Below are 18,837 nucleotides of genomic sequence, written 5' to 3'. Positions count from 1 at the left end.
CTTTTTCTTTTATTGTTATTGAAGTACTGAGTGAGCTGCATTGAGTGACATGAAAGGTTTCAACAGGTGAATCGAGGGATGATAGCATGTTCATTGACAAATGGATAATGGTTCTAAGTAAAAGCTACATTCGAATCAAAATTCAGAACTAACAACGAACATGAAAAATGTGTAATCCTGCGGAAACATAAAGGGTTGTTATCTCGCACAACATGTCATGGGTTATCATCTCCTACAAAATAACTTCTCAGGATTTATAACAAATATGAAATGAAATATTGCTGCAACTATTAGTAGCCCCGTCTCGGTGGTCAAGGCTTAAATTACTCAATGATTAAATGGGCTGTGTAACACACTAGTCTCTGCGGATTGCTTGGCTTAAGTGGTACTGTAACATAACGTTGGATTCAAGTTGACCCCCATATGTTTTTGAATTTTCAGTAGGTTAAGGGAACCAGCCTGTGTTTGCTGAGATCACGTACGTAGTAGCATGGCTGCATCCTGCATGAGATATACTAGCGTCCTGCTCAGTGTTGATCGTTCACGTTATTTGCAAAATGTTTACTAGAGTACGGTTGTCTTGTGTATAACACATTGAGAAAAGTTCAATTTCTGAAGGCAGATAATTATCTCAGGACTACCTGCTCATTGCTTTTAATTATGTACTACAGTTATCGGCGGCCATTCCCGACCACAGACGCTCCGATGCACGCAGAAGCCTCATTTGTCCGTCCTTTGTGAAATGCATAAGAACATAAGAAATAAGAGAAGCTGTAAGAAGCCATCATGCCTACATGGCAGTCCCTGTATAAAATGTATCTACCTATTTCCACTATCATCCCAATCCATAAATGTCTAATCCTCTCGTAAAGCTCCCTAATGACTCGGCACTAACGAGTTGATTACTGAGTCCGTTCCATTCATCTATCATTCTATTTGAAAACTAATCCTATATCCTTTCTAAAACTTTATTTTTTTCAGGCTTGAACCAGTTATCTTTTGTTCTATCCTGGTTACTGATCCTAAGAATTTTGCTTACGTCCCACTTGTTGCAACCCTTATACCACTTAAAGACTTCTATCAGGTCCCCTCTTAACTTACGTCTTTCTAAAGAATGTAAATTTAACAGCTTCAATCCCGTTTCGTAATGAATACTCCTCATCCCCTGTATCCTTTTAGTCATTCTCCTTTGTACTGATTCTAACAGACCTATATCTTTCCTGTAATGTGGGGACCAGAACCGCACAGCGTAGTCTAGATGAGGTCTGACCAGCACCAAATATAACTTCCGGCCTTCTACTCTTTAACAGTATTAAAAATTAATTTTAATACTCTGTTTGCCCTATTTTTGGCCTCTATGCATCACTTTCTTGGAGTTCAGAGCTAACTATAACTCCTAAATCTTTTTCGTAAACCGAACCTGCCAGAGCTTCATTGTTTATTGTATACCTACTGTGTGAGTTTCCTCTACCTACGCTAAGTACTTTGCATTTGTTGATATTAAACTGTATTTGCCATCTGTCTGTCCATTTGTTCATCCTATCCAAATCTGCCTGCAAGGCGATGGCATCCGATTCTGACCTAATTAATATACTTATCTTCGTGTCATCCACAAATTTACTAACCACCACTAATTCCACTATCCAAGTCATTGATATATATTAAAAACAACAATGGCCCTAAAACTTATCCCTGTGGCACCCCACTAATTACTTGACTTCACTCAATTTAGAGCCGTTTATTACAACTCTTTGTCGCCTGTCGCCCATGACCTTATCCAGTGTAACCCCTTTCCATCTATCCCGGTCCCCCATAATCTTTCTCAGGAGCATCTGATGGAATACCTTGTCAAACGCTTTACTGAAGTCCAGATATAGGATGTCATAACTATCACCATTATCTGCCGCCTCGTAAACTTTACTTTAAAAACTTAACAAGTTCGCCAGGCAAGATTTTTCCTTTGTGAAGCCATGCTGTGACTGATTTATCAAGTTATGTTTGCTCCCTAATGCTCCCTAATGTTCTTCGCTATTACTGACTCTATTATTTTACCTACAACAGAAGCTAAGCTGACAGATCTATAATTACGTTAGTTTTATCACCTATCTTAAAGATGAGTACTACATTCGCCTACCTACACATTACCGGTACCTCACCTGAGTCAAGTGATTTCCTGAAGACAGGAACTAACGGTTCACTAATAACCTCTTTGCATTCCTTAAGATATATTTCATCCGGTCATGGTGTCTTGAATTTTTAAGCCTATCCATCTCCTATTCCACTATCTCCTTAGTTATGGTAATATCTGTCAGCTTCCCATTCTCTTCTGCTCTAAACATCTGCTCACTATTCGGCATTTCCTGCGTGCTTTCCTGGGTGAAGACTTAAAAGATACCCGTTCAGATTTAGAATTTTACTGATCTCCTCCCCCAGAACTAACCACCTCCCCATCTGCTGCCTTTAATGGACCTATTGTTTATCTGTTCTTCGTCCGATACCTGATTAAATCTCTTGTGGTCCGTCTTCGCCTGGCTGGCTACCTTGAATTCATAATTGTTTTTAACTTTCCTCGTTAACCTCTGACTGTTATAACTAATTAATCTCTTACATATACTTCTCTTCAGCTCTATGTAGTGGTTTAAGCTAACAGTCATCCATTTAGGGTCATTCTTCTGTGATCGTAATGCTCTATAAGGGATGTTTGCTAACTGTCCTGTATGTAATTTATCAGTTAAATATTTATACAACTCATCTACATTTACTTCCCCTAATCTTCTCATCTCGGCCCCCTCCATCCTCTCCACTCCATCTTCTACCAGCCGCGACCACACCAGCCCATCTCAGCATGACTTGACCCTCCAACATACACGTGACCCTCCAACATACACGTATCTCCCCCTCTCTCACTCCTTCGACCCTTCCGTACACTTCTCCCCTCCTCCTGCCCTTCACCCTCACACCTCACCTCACCTCCCTCACCCTGCATCTCTCTCAACTCCGTTCTGAACCTTACCTCCCCCCTCCGTCCGTTGCCAGTCAACTCCCTGGAGGTACCTTTTTAATCCCTCAAAATCTGTTCTCCTAAAGTCAGGTATTTTACTTTTATTTCTTGAAGTTTCCTCCCATTTTGATTTGTACCTAATTTCACAAGATTTACTGTTACCTACCTTGCTATCCCCCAACCTCTACCTGCGTAACTGCTTCCTCACTGTTAGTTAGAATCAAATCTAGAATATTGTTCCCCCCTTGTGGGTTCCAAGATTACCTGTTTTAAATTTTTTTCCTGAATTACCTTAAGAAATTCCTCTGCTTCATTATTATTCATTATCGGGCTCCAGTCGATATTCCTAAAAGTAAAATCTCCTACCACACATACTTGACTGTACCTGCTTGCTCTCTTTACTTCATGCCATAGTGAGCTATTAATTTCCTTTGTAAATATCTTACTTAGATATTTAACAAAGATGTATTATGTATTATTTATGGTATACAAACCCTTGGAGATTTAGCGCCAAGTCCACCTGACTCGATAGAAGAAACACTATTGCCTAATCACATAACAATGTACACTTCTTGCCATGCCCTCGTCGTGCCACGTCGCAAGGCAGTGGTGGCAACACGTTGGACTAAGGTCAGGACGGAGTGCACTGGAGTCGTCGTACTGTAGATTGCAGAACAAGATGCAAGCATAATTATGTTCCCCGACCTGCCCTGTTTTGCATTTCATAGTAGGGATAAGAAGACTTCACTTTCTAGAATTCATCTGTTTATCGCGCAACTTAATGTTTGGTTCGAGTTCTGTATCCTGAATCCCACCTCGTGGTGACAAGCGAAGTATGTGACGGCGTGGTAGAAATTCTTCCTCACAGTCTTGGTTACTTGTGAGGACAGAAACCGCTGTCCGTATTTGATTAATCGCATTCGTCTGACACACCACTGAAACCTGCACTTTTTTTAAGAGTATTATCGGTAAATATATTACGCTCATCCCAAGCTGTAGGGAAAAAAATCGAAAAAATAGAATCAGAACTGAAAAATTCAATTCACGTACAATAGTCGAAGTAACAGTAACGACCCTGGTTGCATCCGGAGAATCAACACACTTGAATATTCCGTAACGAGGTGAGTCACAAGTGCTGGATGGCCGAGCTGACCTACACGTCACAGGGCATGGAAAGCGAGTGGTTTAAGCGGCAATTTCTGTGGACTTTTATGGAAAAGAGCAAAAAAGAAATAAAAGCAGAACATCTTTTCTACACGCAACACTTGCTGCAAGAGACCACTGAGGTTAATCGTTTGTAGTTATTCTTTTATACGATTCTTTATAAATTAAGTGATGAACAGTTTGATAATTATTTAAGATTAAGTTGATTTTACTTTCCTTAAGGTCATGTTTTCCATTTTTAATTGTAATCATCAAAGCAGCAGCTTGCCTTCAGTGTTACAGTTTGCACTTCGTTTTGATAAACGGCACGTAAGTATCATACCCCTAGCGGGTGGTCCATCTAGCATAAAAGAACAGTCTTATACAGGTAAAGATGTTTTAACAACCGCAGATTAACAACTCTTAAACTAATAAGAATTTAGTTATATACACACATACGCCGCAAATGCAATGCACAAGCTGCGCAGAGCATAATTAACGAAAAGTTTCATTCCGAAAAAAAAATAAATAAATAAATAGAATGCGATGCCAACTAAATACTTTTCGATAAAACGTTGACAGGTTTGCTTCTGCCCTGCTTCACCCACCACTGCGGAGCCTCGCACAACTGCTCAAGTTCGTTCGATTTGGTCCCTTTGGCTTTGTCTCTCTCTCTCTCTCTCTCTAGAGCTCTCTCTCTCCTGTGCATGAGAGACGCGAGGGTGCAAGCAACTCATTAAGATTTTTTCATCAACTAGTTACGCTTATAGAGCGACAAACCTAAGTAGTACAATATATATATATATATATATATATATATATATATATATATATATATATATATATATATATATATATATATATATATATATATATATATATATATATATATATATATATATATATATATATATATATATATATATATATATATAAACTGCACTGGGAGGATTCCCCAGAATGCAATTGTTACCAGAAAGCTGTGTCATTTAAATTGAAAGTGATTGTTAGAATGTTCGTTTCACATGTACGTATATACCGCGAATAGATCATTCATCTAATATCGGCCAGTCCTAATAGCTTTCTCCATAAAAGTTCCGTCTAATCCACCCTCTCGTTTCCACGGCACTGAGGAAGATTGCACTTCACCTCGTGTGCCGTGCAATGGCAGGTACTGCTCGTGTGTCTACCGGTACTCCAGTATTCTCTCCTCCTCCTCCTCCTCCTCCTCCTCCTCCTCTCTTAGTAAATCAGTTATCATCAACACACATAAGTTTACATCACTACCACAATTACTACCACTGTCATCAAGGACAACAACTACACTTAAAACTGACAGAGGCTGTGAGTCTTGCCATCATTATCAATGTTTAAATGGAAGCGGATAAAAAACACATTAATCCCGCAACTATGGTTTTGTTATCCAACCTGCTGACAGAAGCAGCCATTCTCCGTCTATTAATATCACCAGCAGTGCATTTTCTGAAGTACTTCCACGACAGTCCTCCACCGTCAACACCTCAGTCTGTAAAACGAGTGTCACCCCTCATGACCACTCTTTGTTGCGAAACAACAATAAAGTCTTCATTTGAGATGTATAGAAATCAAACACGTTTGAACAGGTGTTCTGATAAAGAGATTCACTTGTTCAAATTCATAATTCACATCCCCTGTAATTTTCGTATGTTCTTCATTAAATAAACCTAACTGATGCAGACAAGCAAGTCTCACGAAGCAGAAGAGGAAGAAATGAAGCCGCTTATTTACATAATAATATTTGAGGACTTCTGTTCATTTATTTTTTTATTATTTCATTTCATCCGTTAGTGATCAATTGCTAAGGTTACCGTTAATGTGTGTTGTAAATTCCTTTTGCCCAGTTGGTCATTTTGCAAATAAGTAAAGACCAAAAAGGTAAGCATCTACCATGATTTTGAAAGGTGTACCAGCTCATTTTCAGTAAACTACACAGTGAGCTTTCACTGCTGGTGTGGTCATAATCCATACCTCTCTGCCCCTTCCCATGAGTTTGGCTTTGATTCTTCCTGCAAACGTTGTTTAAGTATGATCATTTCATGCCAGTGTTGTGTATTAGGTACATCGTCTAACAAATGTGAATAAACCTTTCATCGTTAGGGTGCAGTCACACCGACGAATATTGTTCGTCGGACAAACACTCTTACCAGATAGCAATAGGAAGAGAATAAGAGTGCTGGTAACATCAAAAGCGAGCACCACAGACTAACAATCACTGTCCGTGCTCGTTTTTTCATTGTTCGGAACTTCGGACACTGCCTGGCAAGACAGAGGAGTGGAACTACGTCATTGCCAGGCACACGATTCAACAAGTTACGTATTTACCGTATGACCTAAGGCTGTTACTTGCTTTAGTCTCACCCGCCCCGTCAACATGTCTAGCCATACGTCTAAAAAAACAAACAACCAAAAAAAAATGGCAGTTGGGATAAGAAACAGACTGTTGTTAATCGAATTGTCCCGCAGAAACCCTGCTTATGGAAGGTCAAAGCAGAAGTTTTATAAAGACAGAAATAAACCTGTAGTAGCAATTCATAAATCACTGAACGTGTTTGGCCCCATCTGCTTGTAGTTTGTAAATCTGACCATGTCGCAGTTCATGTAGAATCGTTGCATGGCTTCCCCTTTATTTTTTTTTATTTAATTATTTGATTATTTATTTATTTATTTTTTTTTTTTATGTAAGCAGTCCTTATACCATTCCCTTTTTTCACCTTTATTATGCTGCATAATGCAATTTTTTTTTCTTTTTATATCTTGGTACGCACCACAGTAGCAAAGTTATACGACACTGGACGCTGACAACAATCACCCTTCTCACGAGGCAAATTAACACTGAGGGCCGTATTCTTAAATCTCAAGAAACGACTGTCCCACACTAATGATCGGGCCTCATTTAAACACCCGCGTGTTGACTGTGAACATCTTTCCAACACTGTGTGCCGGACTTTGCCTAGTGAATGAAGCAGAAACCATAGTAAACCACACCTGGTAGCACTTTTTGTTGCCAGATCAACTCTCTTCGATTTTTCGCTTATGACATCATCTTCCTAAGCATAGTATATGGTAAGTGTTTGTCCGAAGGACAGTGTTCGACCGTGTGGACGCACCCTTGTGGTATTGCTACAATTAAGTGGTGATACGCTAATAAGAAGCCACGATTATTAAACCGACAGACATATTCACCCGTGTATTGGAATTTTGTTGTCTCAAATAAGACGGAGATTATAATAAAAGTAAGAGTGGCACCCATTTCTTGTCTTTCTTGCAGTGTGATTGGAATAAAAAAAAAAGAATAATGAAAACAATATCGCCACCGATCATCCATTGGTTTGGTAAGGGTGTCCTTTCTCTGCGAGATAGGGTTCACGTGCGAGGTAGTACGTCATTGGAGTTTTATGACAGATTTCAACATTCTCATTAAGTGATCTTCGTAGTGTAGACTATGTTATACACTAAATTCTAATCATTTACTTTCGTCCAACCCTAACAAACCTCCTCCATGAACTTCCCATTGAATCCACCACTGCTTTCCGCAGCACTCAGGAGAATTGCACCTGACCTTATTTGACATGCAATAAAGAATGATACCGGTGTGTCAGCCGTTATCCCTTCTTTTACCTCCCTTGCAGTGCACCAAGTACCATCATGAGTACCTAACAACCATGTTCAGAACTACTCCATAGCATTCCGCCACCGTTGCCAGTTCAGTCTGCAACATGATCGCTACTCCTCACACCCATAACGGCTTTTTCTATTTATTTTAATTATTATATATATATATATATATATATATATATATATATATATATATATATATATATATATATATATATATATATATATATATATATATATATATATATAAACAATTCAGTAGTTGTATTAAGTTATTCAGTCAGTTGTTAATTAATCTTAATACTATCTGCGTGTAGAAATATTTTGCACTTATGTTAACTCTGTTACACGTCTAAGAAGTTCTGGTGAGAAAAGATCTGTGCACCAGCAGATAATGACGATTCTTTCAAACATAATTGAATTATATTTAATATAATTCAATAAATCAATATAATTTAATGGTAGTATTATCTAGAAAATCCCTATTTTTTTCACGCTTAAATTAGCTCCGCGCTACACTTGTAAGGAGTTCTGGTGAGAAAAGATCTTGGCACCAGCAGATGATAATGACCATTCTTTCAAACATGATTGTTTAATATAATTTAATGGTCGCATTATCTAGCAAATCTTTACTTTTTTTACGCTTTTATCGAGCTGGGAGATCAGTCAATAAATCGAAACCAAGTCAAAGTGTAATTAACAGTAATTTCGCCGTCACCAGCCATCATCAGTGATACTACCGCGAGACTTTTATTCAGGAATGCTGCTGCGTCAGTCAGTCTCGAGTTCGATTCCCACGGAAAGAAGCCAATTTTCTGCTTCGTTGAGTTGTTGCAAATATCTCACATGCAGTCATCAACCGTGTGTTCGATTACAATGTGCATCAGGAAGCAAGGAATTCATTTGTTACGCGCCATTATTCGAAAAAATATCCGTACCGATCTTGGAAGCAATTTGACGATAACTAATAGCAAGCAAGGGATACACATACTGCCCGCGATAAATTTATCTCGTGTCTGATGATTAAGGGGTTATCAGGCATTCGATTGGTCTTCAACCTTAGGGTAATACACATTAAAGGCCAGCCATATGTATTTTCCCTGACAGAGCTCCTTACAGCTTACTTGTATGTTGTTTAGTCCGTAGTGGTTATGTTCTATGTATGTTCTCTACTCTGTGTAAATTACTTAACGTGTTCTTAAAATTAACAGTTACATAGTTTAATGACGTAGTCTCCCCAGGATCTTCATTGATATTTTTGTATAATCTTAGTGTACATTTATTAACATTTCTTCGGTATCATACTAAACTATTCCTAATACAGTATCTGGTAGGTCAATAGTAGCGTCCACGCTGTTGGCTATTAAGTGGTAATCTGTCACCACCTGCTTCTTTGTATCGGTAACTGTCTTTACCACCGGGGCGGTCGGGTGAAGGCTGGGAGAAAAGCGAAACACCGTTAGTAAACTTTGATACATAACGTAGAATATCAATGGTTCCCAAACTAGGAGTAGGGAGTAAGGAGTAGGGAGTAGGTACAGGGGGAAGGTGAAGTCATCTACTCAGAAATAAAAGGTTAAAAAGTTATAATAAAATTCCCCCAAGAACAATAAATAGAGACAGAAGGAAGGAAATAGACAGGTATGTTTTATGCAGGGACAGCCTAATGACTTGTATTTGTCTTACATCAGTGCAATGTATAATTCCATTAGTTACCGCAATGTGTGTTTTGTACAAGTGACCGATACCAACGGCACTGACGCTGCAGAATGACTAGTCACAACACTCCAATCCACCAACCCCATAAGGTGTTAAGGGTTTGCACAGGTATGTTAGAAGCAGAGAGAGCGTCACGTAGGATAGTTTGAGAACCACAAGCCTATATGATGCAACCTTACGCTTTTGTTACTGGGATGGTGAAGAATACGTGGTTGACGGCGTAGCTGTGGGTGAGCATGACGTGATTAGACACGTATCCAATGCCAGAACATAAAGTATGCAGGACGGTGGACCACACTGGTGCCGATGGCCAACACGTCAACCACGGGCGTGACCATGACCTGTGCACGTTACCACCGCTACTAAAGTCACACCGAAATTGTCTGGGAAACATGTCTGTAAATGTAGTGAACAGCTCGATGCTTATAGTCTAATTGATCGTTGGTGTAGCCAGCGGCTAGATGACACGTGCCCCGTGCGAAAGAAGCAACACCTCCAAGAAGGACGGACATATGTAAACCTAGTGAGGCTCCCACCAGCGTCCCCTTTGCTAGAATGTCCCGCGGAATAGAATGCTGATCCAACACTTCCTTTCTGGCAGACAGACGATTCTGGAGAGGAAGCCGAAACTGTACGAATTGTGCCGAATGTCCCTGCACCCAACCCGCTGCTTCCGCCTCACGTTTGACCATGCTCAGGGAAAATTTGTGGTACAAGCAAGTCTGCATCATATACGCATAGATTACACGGTCACTGTCCAAGTTAGTTTCCATACATAAACATACGTGAATCCCGCTGGTACCACAATGCTACCACACAACACGTCCTTTAGTGCAAAATTACCTCCCTTTCCTATAAAGCACGCTGCGGTAAGAGATAATGTAAAGTTATCTGCTTATCTTGAATTTATCTACTTACCAACGCACATGCGAGGTACACTACTCACTTTCATGTAGTACAAGGTGACAGACCTCCGACAATGGCTCTTTCAAGTGATTTAGCGTCGTAATTCTACGTGTGTGTGTGTGTGTGTGTGTTTTGGCCATGCGTCTGAGTGTTGCTTGTCCTTTATTGAGAAATAGTTTATTTGGCTCTTTATATCACACTACGTCTTATTAAGCCAACATAATCAATAACACTATACGATGTACGATATCCTAGTTAAAGTGTTGCTATGTTCATTATGTACGTGTTAGGGATTTGTTGTACAACTTTAAAAGTTACTATTCATCAGATATTTTTTCTTTTTTGCATAGCTTAACTCTTTATGCATGTGAAACAAGTACTTATGAAACTTCCGTATTGCTTGACTTTTTTTATACACGTTAAACAAGTAGATGTGAAGCAAACACATGTAATACAACCCATGAAACAGGTACTTGTGAAACAACCCATAATTTACATGTGGCAATTTACCAAAAAAGATAAGAAACAATAATCTGCTTTACTGGAGGAACTATATTACTTTCATCCATACGAGTGTACCAGTAATTTGCTTGTGATATTTTAAAATATATCAATCATTCACACTAATACTGTAGAAAAAGATTTTGGATTCTGAATAGGCATGAATAGACTTCCTATATATAGTGTACATTGCACATTACATGAGTGATCAGTTGTACATTATTTGAATGATCACGAATTACAAGTTACAAATATCCGACATCCGGTAACTACACGTTTTGTTAATGACACCCATGCGTGGTGGATGTCACCGTGATGGTTGTCAAACGCAGAGTGGTGGTGGTGGTGGTGGTGGTGGTGGTGATGACGCGTTGTACCACCGTCTGGACCGATGGCGCTGGAACCGCTTTAGTCTGAAGAGATAAAGTTTCCCTTAAAGGAACGAAATAAACACTACAGGACATCGCTAAACACGCTGCACCTCCGTCTGGACTACTTAGGTCTGACGAGATAGTTTTCAAGAAAATTACAGGACATCGCTATTTTTTATCTTTTTTTTTGAGGGGGGGGGTGGGGAGCGTAGACTCACTCACAAAATTTGCGTAGACTCACTTATATATATATATATACAAGTATACAATTATTATTTTCATGAACATGTACAAAAAATAATGAAAACCTACAAGTAGTTTTATAAACTACCTGTTTCACGCCGTTAATTAAGTCACGGTAAACAAACAATGTAGTTACCTCGTGTTGCACACAAACGCTCGGGTAAACGTTCTTGGTGTCCGCTTTTGGAACGAAGGATGAAATCACAGACACAACCGTCCGTACTGAGTCGATACAACACGAATCACGCACCACGGAGACCTGTAGACCACACTTAGAAATGTTCCACATCACGTAGTGCATAGCACATCCCATACTATATTAAGAAATCCCGTATTAAGAAAAGTGCTGTATTAAGAAAAGTGCTGGGACATTTAGTTGCCGCAGTACGTTAAGTATGACATGCTAACCGGAGAGGCTGTAACTGTCCTTAGACTGGTGGCGGTGCCATGGCTGGCGGGGATGTAGACGTATTCAGTGACGAGCCGAGTCACTGTCACAGAGCTTACCCACACAGACGACGTGACAGGGACATGAAAGGTTTCCATCTCCGTAACAGTTTTCTGTAGAAGAACACCTTAAAACCGAAGAAAACAGTGAATATTGATTTGTAAAAGTTTAAGTGAAAGAATACAAGCTTCCCTATGGTCGGGGGAACTTTGCGCTTACTGTAATTTCGACTTGTTCCGTGCGAGGTGACCCCATCCTTGGCGGATCGCAGGGAGCACGAGTGTCGTGCACAACTTGGCTGTTCACCTAAAAAAAAATAAAAGATAAGATAACTAGATACTGCTAGGATTAAAGAAAACCGAATAACATGCCTTAATGTTGCACTCCATCCTACACTCGAGTCCCACGTCTTACCTGGCAGAGAACTGCCAGAAACACGGCAACAAGAACACACGTCATTTCTGCTGCAGTGGGGTCCTGAAACAAAATTTACATTTCATAATAACGCTCAGTAAAAAAAAACAAAAAAAAAAACACTTACTTCCCATCAACACAACCCAACAGACACACACACACACACACACACACACAAAAAAAAAAAAAAAAAAAAAAACGCATCATCCCAGCAAGCAATGCCCTTCACCTACCCTTACAGGTTTCGTAGCAAGGAAGCGACTGCCCGCCACCCACTAGCGGCCCACCACGTAGCGTCGTTCGCCATGCTCTGCTCACTCTCTGGTCACGGTTTCGTGTTCGTATGCTTTAATGATCAAATCAAGTTAACTCTTGTGTGACGTCATATCGCTGTCATAATCACTGGTGAGATGGATCGTCTGTTTTTGTGTGTTGACCCACAGTGTTTAATTAATTAATGATAATGAAGGTGAAGAAATAAGATTGAATGAACATAACACTGAAACCATATTTGTATGAATGAGATAGTTAACAACATTTCTTGCATATACAGATTTCAGTATAACTAAACTAAGTACTTTTAATAACACGTCAGTCTTCGATAGCAATCAGAAAAAATATCTTAGCACTCTGCTGAACAGCTGGAGTTTGCTTCACCCTGCTATGAGACTGATATGAGGTTGTCGTTCACCATCACTACTGAACCACCACTTTTCTGGCACTTCCTTCTTTGCAGTTTCCTTAGAATCCCCAGGTTCCTTAAATAGGGTCTTCATCACCTCATTACTAAACCATCTTAACTTCGATGATCTGACAACTTCACTTAAACACACCACTCCTGTTCTCCCTCTCAGATCCTCAGTTCCTAAATGTTCTCGGAATATCCATTGTCTCTCTTAACATTATCATTTCTGCTTTTTACAGCCTCCTCTCTTCTGTCTTCTTCTATTATTCATAGATCATTAGTATTCTTATATTATTTTATGCATCCTCGTCTTCAACTTCTTTTGACATTCTTTAATGCCAGACTATTCCAGTCACTTCTCTCCACTTTTTTCACCTTATCTTTATTTTCTACATTTCTACCTCCTCTCTACCTGACACTTCTTGTTTCGATCACAAGTATTTAAAGTTATTCAGTTGTTTTATTTCTTCCCCTCTCATACCTCTACTCGCACTTTTCTCCTCATCTTGTTAATCACAAACACTTCTGTTTTTTTGTGCATTTGCTTCAATCTCCCATGTTGGAGACTAGTGGCACTCTAGCACTCTTGTTTGCATCTTCCCTTCTATGATTAGTAAGTAGTAATTCCCTTCCATTACACCCTTCTTCCTGAGACAGCAATATGCCACAACTCTATAAATGAGCAGCATATCCTATTTCCTTCCAAAGTCTTCTTCTGTAGTTGCCTGATATCTTGCATCCGTTGTTCCTCTTCATTTTATGAATACAAACTGCATGTCATCAATTTATTCGTATCTACATCATTACTCAAGCTTTATATATATCTAGTCTCTCTCTCTCTCTCTCTCTCTCTCTCTCTCTCTCTCTCTCTCTCTCTCTCTCTCTCTCTCTCTCTCTCTCTCTCTCTCTCTCTCTCTCTCTCTCTCTCATTTTTCTTATACGATTCCTCCCTACCCCTGTCATCTCCACCTACTGATTAAGAGCAGTATGTATATAATGTTTACCAAAGCAAATGCTTTCTATCCCCACGCAGGTGGTCTTTTTTCTTGGGATTTTAAAAATCCGTTTTAGTCCTTTAGCAGGCAGACTTTACAGACTTATTCCAGTTATGCTAGTTTCACTTCCTGATTCTAGTGGCAACTGTGCCTTATAGTTTAGGTAAAGCAATATAGTGACAAAGTTATAAAAGAAACTGAATACACCGTATTATGATGTACGAAGTGCATAGTTTTTTATTTTTTAGTTTTTTATGTAGGAGGGGCACCGGCCAAGGGCAACAAAATTGCAATAAAAAATAAATAAATAACTCACTGTGGTGCAGGTCCCCGAACAGAGTCGAAAGCGGTAGTCTGAAATTATAGGATAAGTGTCTTGAAACCTCTCTCTTGAAAGAATTCAAGTCATAGGCAAGGAATTCCAGAGTTTACCAGAAAAGAGATGAATGATTGAAAATACTGGATAACTCTTGCATTAGAGAGGTGAACAGAAGAGAGGTGAGAAAAATAAGAAAGTCTTATGCAGCGAGGCCGCTGGAGGAGGGGAGGCATGCATTCATAATACGAAAAGCTTTTGATATCACTCTTTCTAAAAGAGCGGTATGAGTGGAACACCCCCCACTCTCAATACATGTGAAGCATACTCCATGCATGGACGTATAAGTGCCTTGTATAAGCAGCTGGGTGAGTTAGAAAAACTGGAGTGGACGAATCAGAACGCCTAACTTCATAGAAGGTGTTTTAGCTAGAGATGAGATGTGAAGTTTCCAGTTTAGAATAAGTAAAAAACAGACCGAGGATATTCAGGCTGTGTTTGAAGGCTTAGGTCGAGAGAAAGAGGAATGTATGCCTCCATTCCAGACACTATCACCTCTGTTATGCGCTCAGCACACAGGGACGGGTCATGGTGGCAAAGTATTCCTCACTAGCAGCTGTTCCATAAGTATTACTTTATAAAAGCCCGTGGGCTGTGCTTTTTTTTTGGACGAGTGTTTTAGACCTTATTTTATTGCATTTTTATTTCTTTTTTCATTTATTTATATATTTTTTTTACACATGGTAAGTAGATAAAAAAGAAAACGAGAATATTTACTTTTCCCGACTTTTATATACCTGGAGGAGGGTTCTTTGGAAACCATTACTTAAAACTCTTTTATGTTTGTATTTAGGAATGAACTAGTATCTATTGGCTTCGATGAATGTAGACAGTGTTGACGGTTACCGTTCGAGTGACGGGCAGGGCAGCCTGATGCTGGATGACGCTCGTATCCCGTGCCAAATTGGAATCACCTGCACCAACGCTGCCAACTGGGCCGCCAAACCCAGATAATCCGTTGACACCCCTTAAATAAATGTAGCCGTGCCATCAAAAGCTGCCCCGCCGTCAGCTGAGGGACAGGCACTTCCAGTACACCCTTGTGAACCCACCACTGCGAAGCTGCCACCAACCAGTGCCATCAGTAATGACGGTGCCAAGTGACGCACCAACGCCTGTGAGACGTGCTGAGCGATGCTCTTGAGGCACCCAGGCCAGACGGTCCTTTAGATTGAGTGCCAAAAGTGGGACATCCTGTGGCTGGTCCTTTTTGGTTATTTCCTGCTACAGTGGTGGCGTGCTCCTCCGGAATACGGCACGTCCGCCAATGTATACTCTCTACCACTTTGAGAAAAAATATTGTTTGATTGGTTTCAAAAAGGGAAGGCGCCTCAGCATCACGTTATATGACTACAGAAAATAAATAGATAAATAAGTAAATATATATATATATATATATATATATATATATATATATATATATATATATATATATATATATATATATATATATATATATATATATATATATATAGATAGATAGATAGATAGATAGATAGATAGATAGATAGATAGATAGATAGATAGATAGATAGATAGATAGATAGATAAATAGATAGTTTACAGTCACTTCATTATTGTATTTACTCACTGAAGTAAATAGACCACCCATCGCGCTACAGACACCTCCCCAACTCGTCATCTCCAAAAAGCACAAACTAACACCAACGATACACTTCAATTAGTATCGTCCTTATTGAACACCCACCATCAAGCACTATACAAATCGACAAGTGTTGAGCTGACACGAATACTCTGAACAGTGAACACCCTTGAGTATCATAACTCCAGCAGCAAAATAACGACGAGACAGTCTAACCAAGTCTAGCCAAATCTCCCTCCTCAGCATGCCCCTTTTATCCTCGACCTCATCCCCACAGCCTCCCATTCACACTTACTTCCTTGATTCTTCGCACTATTCAACGTCCTCCTTACCGCACACTTCTAATCTCTGTTTGTGACATATCTTTCCAGTTGTTAAGCTTCAAGACTTACAATACCTCAGTGTTTGTGGCTTCTGACGAGAGAATGCAAAATCAACTCTAGCTGACTTTATTCCTCCCTTCAAAACAATATTTCGGTCGTGTGATGATGCTTTCGCTCAGTGCTTCCCTCAACACACACCGAACACATTATCTCATGCCGCTCACTGTTCGTTTATGTTGTTGCATAATGCACTGTACTTTCGAACAGAATTTACCTGTATGTTTTGTGTCCTAAATACTTGTAGCATTTACCGTTATCATACCAGAGCAGGTTGACATCAATGAACCTCGCAGGACACTGGAACCAGACTAACATCTCATTGAACCGGTAAATAGTCTCGAAAGATCCAATCATCAGCTCCAGTTTACAGGGAGAAACCACCACAAAACAATCAGATATGCAGACGAGTAAAGGAAAACAGCGGCCTATACTCGCACCATCACTGAGGACTTCTGGCGATTACACAAGGGAAAGACGAGCAATTTTCCTTCTGCCGCGTATCGGATGCGGGACACGTTGATGTAAGAGGCGGTTAAACGGAAGTGTGTCTACCTCGGCAAGACGGAGTGCCGCATTCTTCTCGGGGTGATATAAGGGCGCGGGACACCGCGACAACCTAAGTACTTCCCCGCTGTGCCATCCGTTACCTTGCCACGAAGCGTCCATCACTCCGAGTCTCAGCCTGGCCCCCGCCTCTCTCACCCACGACCACCACCACCACCACTACAGCCACACATCCCGCCGCAGCACAGACACTGCATCCAAAAATTTGCTGCATGCGTGAGGTGTTCTAATCATGTCTGATGTCAGTGGAATTATTTGCTGATGAACGGCCTTTATTTTTTTTAAATCATGTGGCAGTTATAACTGTGTGTACTTAGCATAGGAAACTATTCTTGACAAACTGATATGACGCGAACGTTGATATCATTAGTTAAGTAATAAGTTAGGTTTAAGGGAAACCAGATCTTCAATATAAATAAGAAAAGTAAGAAATAAAAATATACGCACGTAAATAAATTATATATAAAGGACAGGCGAATATATTATTGTTAAGTTAAAATAATAATTGCACAAAAGAAATTACCTATTAGTTTGAACAACAGTATGTCAGTTTGTCCTCTACACACAGCTTCGTTACCTGCGTAAGTATATATCTAGTTTTTACATTTCTTTTCAGCTTTTTACACTGTTCTTTATCCAAGATCCTTGATAATGGCGTGGTCTGTGCCGAAACGTGGAAAGGAAATTTAGGCTTTCGCAGATGCACTCGCTGTGTGTGTGTTTATATTGAATAAGCTATGTTAATTATTCTTCTGATGAATCACAGAGCGTGATGATGATGATGATGATGGTGATGATGGTGATGATGATGACGATGACGATGATGGTGATGATGGTGCAAGAAAAATTATATAAGCCGCTTTGTAGTATTCGTCCAAAAGACTGGGATCACTTAATGGCATCATGGTTTGGCTCAGGCACACCATTCAGCCAATCAGAGATGCCTATCAGCGGATCCAAGACGGCTTGACTAATCACGACTGTCCTTGCATACTAGTACGTGCCCTATCGCGTGCAGGCAGTAGAGGCGACATCTCGAGGCGTCGAGAGGATAGAGCCTTGGTGACCGCCGCGTTTGTCTTCCTCATCAGGTAGTGCCGTGTCGCGTGGGTTTCACAGGCTTTGTTTTATTTCTTAAGTGAATAAATTCTGTGGCGTGGACGGACGTGTGGTGTGTCACGACGATCAGGATAGAGATGAGGTAAGAAGATTCAGTTTGTGATTATTTAGGAGGTGATTAAGCTTAAGAACTAGGTTGTTTAGTCTATCTAGCCTGTTAAGCTGCATTGTGTTTAGTTTTGTGTCATAAGTAGCATTGCAACCTCAGCGGGGCTAGTTAAATGCTGCTACAGACAAAGCATTTAATTTGTGATTTAGGAATAAAAAAAAAAGTTTGTTCTTCCCTCGGTAATTATTGCAATGTGGATTCACAACCCAGAATCATGGACAGCTTAGTAACCTCTTTGTAATTCTGTATATTCTATCAAACTGTTACACATAATGCATTTGTAGCATTTATTTAGGCACTCGTTACAGTGCTTTCCTACCTTCAGAACGCCCCAACATTTGGTTCCAATAATGCATGCAGCTTGTAACGATGTGATTACCTCAGTCCACCACCTTTTATCAAGAAGCGATGACATGCTACCGCCATATTTCTGCCTCTCTGTCACCTTCCTCTCTCTCCTGGTGCTTCCCTACCCCATCCTCTGCACCCCTCCAGATGGCAGTTAATCAATCAATCAGCCTTTACCTCCCTTCTTCCCCTACAGGTACGCTGTATCTTTACTCTTACCATAAATCTGTTGTTTCACATTTCTTATGCCTACTC

General features: G+C 40.0%; 1 protein-coding gene and 1 long non-coding RNA gene across 5 annotated transcripts in view; one reads left to right on the top strand and one right to left on the bottom strand.

Moving 5' to 3' along the window:
- Window positions 1–10,819: 10,819 nt before the first annotated feature.
- LOC135106156 (uncharacterized) lies at window positions 10,820–12,728 on the bottom strand. Of its 2 annotated transcripts, none has more exons than XM_064014950.1 (6): window positions 12,634–12,728; window positions 12,401–12,463; window positions 12,206–12,292; window positions 11,947–12,099; window positions 11,675–11,797; window positions 10,820–11,337 (listed from the first exon to the last, which is right to left on the bottom strand). In XM_064014950.1, the coding sequence occupies exons 2-6, from the start codon at window positions 12,443–12,445 to the stop codon at window positions 11,206–11,208; spliced, it is 540 nt and encodes a 179-aa protein (XP_063871020.1). In that variant the 5' UTR covers window positions 12,446–12,463; window positions 12,634–12,728; the 3' UTR covers window positions 10,820–11,205. The 2 variants fall into 2 exon arrangements, with proteins under 2 accessions (XP_063871020.1, XP_063871021.1); XM_064014951.1 differs by having other exon boundaries at window positions 12,640–12,720.
- A 5,015-nt stretch (window positions 12,729–17,743) lies between these two features.
- Window positions 17,744–18,837, top strand: part of LOC135106153 (uncharacterized) — a 90,366-nt gene continuing 89,272 nt past the window's right edge. Inside the window, exon 1 of one of the 3 annotated variants that reach the window (XR_010271137.1) lies at window positions 17,744–18,207. This is a non-coding gene — a long non-coding RNA (uncharacterized LOC135106153). The remainder of the gene's footprint in view (window positions 18,208–18,837) is intronic. The other 2 variants (XR_010271139.1, XR_010271138.1) reach the window with 2 other exon arrangements.

Source organism: Scylla paramamosain, chromosome 13 (genome assembly GCF_035594125.1).
Source record: "Scylla paramamosain isolate STU-SP2022 chromosome 13, ASM3559412v1, whole genome shotgun sequence".
Classification (NCBI taxonomy): Eukaryota; Metazoa; Arthropoda; class Malacostraca; order Decapoda; family Portunidae; genus Scylla; species Scylla paramamosain.
Note: the sequence above shows the minus strand (reverse complement) of the source record. Positions and strands in the feature narration are given on the sequence as shown.